This window comes from Habropoda laboriosa, unplaced genomic scaffold (genome assembly GCF_001263275.1).
Source record: "Habropoda laboriosa isolate 0110345459 unplaced genomic scaffold, ASM126327v1 scaffold92, whole genome shotgun sequence".
Classification (NCBI taxonomy): domain Eukaryota; kingdom Metazoa; phylum Arthropoda; class Insecta; order Hymenoptera; family Apidae; genus Habropoda; species Habropoda laboriosa.
The window spans coordinates 2398957-2402612 of record NW_017100268.1 but is presented as its reverse complement, the minus strand read 5'-3'; the positions used below and the strand labels follow the sequence as shown (position 1 = coordinate 2402612).

Below are 3656 nucleotides of genomic sequence, written 5' to 3'. Positions count from 1 at the left end.
CATATAATATTTTATAAGAATAAAATTTGTAATTTTTAATGAGATACTGAAATTTTGAACTTTGTACTTACTATATACTACCTTATGTAATGGAGTTATTTTAATAAAATACTTATTACAAAAATTAAGTTAACAATTGTACTACGTTAATTATTACAATTGTTAATACTATCATGTATTTTTATAGAATATTGCACAAAATAATCCATTATTTATGACTGTTCGGAATATTTGCAACTTTCCTCCTTTCTTGTTAAAGAAAATAGATAATGATTCAGCAAAATCGGAAGGCTAGATAATTCTGTACAAGGGCTAACGATTTCAAAACGGATTGTTGTTTTACGCGCGTTTAATCAGAAACTCCTTACCTCCAATCAATGTACGCATATACAAGACTGACATCACTTTCAGTTGTTACTAAAATATGATTGGATACATCAGACGTATGGATGTTTTAATTGGAAAAGCAACATGTCGCGATTTGCTTGATTAGATTAGGGAAGGTCTTCGTATATTTCTTTCCTTTTAACATTATTATTAGTGAATTTTTAATAGTTTGCAACAGTTTTTAAGTACACGTCTCATGTTATAGTGCGTCGATAATGACGCTAATTTGTCAGAAATATGTTGGCGAAGAATTTGATAGAAAAGTGAACATAACCCTATGACAATGAAATGCTCCATTTCTGAAATCAAATACATCTTTTTTATCGAGAATAAGACTGTACAGAAATACGATTAAATAAACATTAGCATTTGGGTTGTTTAGTGTTTCGACCAATATGGGTCTACTATTCGCAAAATTGTGGAGTCTCTTTGGTAATGAAGGTAAATGCAGCATATGTAGTAACAATATTGTTACAATTATTGCACTGCTTTGTTCGTCGCGTCATATAAGTAATATTAGTGGCATGTATTCCTGAGTAAAAATATGTGGAAATTATAATTATTGATTTTAAGTATTGAAAACGTATGAGAATTGTATATTTACTACTTATTGAATTCATAAGATAGAAAATAGTTTATACATTTTTTGACACTTCTTGTCAAATGTAATTTATCACAGATATAGAGAAGTGATAATGATACATTGATTTCATAATTATGTTTTATAGTATTTACAAACTTAAAAAGAATTTTAACAAAATACTTCACTTTAACCAAAAAAATTGTAAATAATTTAATGATAACTGTAATTATAAGAAATAGAAAGTTTAAAGAAAAAAGAATTACATATCTAGTGTATGCTATTAAAAATAATCTAAAAAATAGAATTATACTTTGTCTTTTTATGATGAGTGTTATAGTTAATACATTTTATAAAAATTTCTTAAAATTTTCATTGTCCTACTTTAAACATATGTTGACATATGTTTTCTACATATTTTTTTTTATTCTATGGAAAAATTATTTTTATAAATATAATTTACATTATAAAATTTGATAATCATATTTGCTAAACTTGAGTAATTATAATTAAATTTTCTTATTTTTCAGAACATAAGATAGTTATGGTAGGTTTAGATAATGCTGGTAAAACAACTATATTATACCAGTTTCTAATGAATGAAGTTGTTCATACATCACCAACTATTGGATCCAATGTCGAAGAAGTTGTTTGGAAAAATATTCATTTCATAATGTGGGATTTAGGTGGACAACAGAGTTTACGAGCTGCATGGTCTACCTATTATACTAACACAGAATTCATAATTATGGTTATAGATAGTACTGATAGAGAAAGGCTTGGTGTAATAAGAGAAGAATTATATTCAATGCTAAATCATGAAGAATTAAGTAAAGCCAATGTTTTAGTTTATGCTAATAAGCAAGATTTAAAAGGTAGCATGACAGCTGCTGAAATTTCTAGACAACTAGATTTGACTTCAATCAAAAAACATCAATGGCACATACAAAGTTGTTGTGCACTTACAGGAGAGGGGTAAGAATAGAATTTTTGTACAAGCCAGGCAGTGTTATTAATTTATAAGATAAAGTAATTTATTACTTGGAATGCTTCAGGTTGTATCAAGGGCTTGAATGGATCGTTGGACGCTTGAAAAAGACATGACGTACATTATGAGGATTCCTCTTGAATATAATAAGATATCTAAAATGTAAAGTATATGTTCAATGTAAGTTATTGTGCCACTCTAACAATTGTACAAATGATATAAGAATGAATGATCATTTTTCAAATGGTACACTAGCTTCATGCATAACTTAAAGTGTAACTGCATATACTGATTAAAATTATTGCTGCAGGCACTTGATATATTAAGTGGTGGACGGGTAAATTTTGTCTTATCTATTAATGTGATATAAAATATAATGGCAAATGATTATAACTATAACATAAAAGTAAAATAACGTTTTAACTATTCTCTGTGTAAAATATATTTGAAACATCATGTTATAAGAAAATGAGAAGAATTTAGAGTACCAAGAGTCTTTTATAGAAGGTATTGTTGCATTAAGAGAAGTATCTATAGCAAAATTTTTTTTATCTAACTATAGAAAGATATATATTACAAACACAGCAGGACTGCCAAATTTAACATATTATCGACGAGTATATTAAATTACTGTATTAAAATTGCAGTCTGAAGTGTATCAAATTTTATTTTTGATTCAATAACACGTTTAACGAAAATATTGCATGCATACTCAAAAAATGAAACTTTAATCTTGATCCCGTCCACCTGTGTTTATATTAAAACAAGAATAGATTATTTATTCATTATGTTCAGTTAATGTGCGGATAAAAATTATTTGGCCTGTGAGATTTCCAAAAATATACCTATGTACATAGTTTTTTATACTCCGCATTAATAGTAAACAATTGTAAAAAGTCAACTCCGATTTAGCACCAATTAAACCACATATTTTTCAAATTTTTGTCTAAGAAATTAAATATTTCTCAGTACTTAATACTGCAAACATCTTACAAGACATCTTACAATGTTATTCAACCAATATAACTAAAAGTTTAAAGCAGAAAACTGCTCTGTGATATGTGGATTCAACAGTGAGATGGTTGTTTGTTGGAGACATTTAATCTGATTTCTATAGGAAATCGACAATTACATATTACAAGAATGTGCTTTGCACAAAAAACTTATTTTGTTGTAAAAATACCTATAAATTTGTTAAACATTACGATCTTTTTTACATTTTTAATTTCTAATAATCCGATTGACAACTGTCTCATTTATTTTGTTTATTTTATTATTGTAACAACTAAGATTTCTGTAGCTAGAAATACTCCAATATTTAATAACTATTAAAATTTAAAACATTAATAGCATATGAAGAAGATGATTATAGAAATTGTTAAGATCATTGTATGAAAGACAAATGCCGTCTAAAGCCAGAGTGAGATCGTACATTTAACATTTCATAAAAATAAACAGTAGTTTTCTCATATTGAGAAATGAAGCAATTAATTGTCTTAACTATGACATATTACTACAGATACACAATATTATGTATACTCTCGTTAACAGAGTTTCCGTTATATAAGAATTTTGAAATACACAGTACAAGTTACAGGTTGTTTTAATTTATAAAAACTGTACAAATCACTCAAATCAGATATATTTATGCTCGTTTAATCTTTTTATATGACTGTATTTTAATTTAACTAAATTCAAAAG

The 3656-nt window shown here is 26.7% G+C and overlaps 2 protein-coding genes across 2 annotated transcripts in view; one reads left to right on the top strand and one right to left on the bottom strand.

Moving 5' to 3' along the window:
- The first annotated feature begins 782 nt into the window (after positions 1-782).
- On the top strand, positions 783-2071 carry LOC108573463 (ADP-ribosylation factor-like protein 5B). The gene is made up of 3 exons (XM_017935918.1): positions 783-828; positions 1498-1942; positions 2023-2071. The coding sequence occupies exons 1-3, from the start codon at positions 783-785 to the stop codon at positions 2069-2071; spliced, it is 540 nt and encodes a 179-aa protein (XP_017791407.1).
- A 611-nt stretch (positions 2072-2682) lies between these two features.
- Positions 2683-3656, bottom strand: part of LOC108573402 (probable citrate synthase 2, mitochondrial) — a 17641-nt gene continuing 16667 nt past the window's right edge. The window contains exon 5 of the mRNA XM_017935844.1: positions 2683-2702. Within this exon, the coding sequence (XP_017791333.1) occupies positions 2683-2702 (20 nt within the window). The remainder of the gene's footprint in view (positions 2703-3656) is intronic.

Bases quoted from the DNA above. Each gene is read 5' to 3' on its own strand.
- LOC108573463 (XM_017935918.1), top strand. From the start codon at position 783: ATGGGTCTACTATTCGCAAAATTGTGGAGTCTCTTTGGTAATGAAG. The intron at 829-1,497 runs GTAAATGCAGCA...CTTATTTTTCAG, and splicing joins GAGTCTCTTTGGTAATGAAG to AACATAAGATAGTTATGGTA. The intron at 1,943-2,022 runs GTAAGAATAGAA...GGAATGCTTCAG, and splicing joins TGTGCACTTACAGGAGAGGG to GTTGTATCAAGGGCTTGAAT.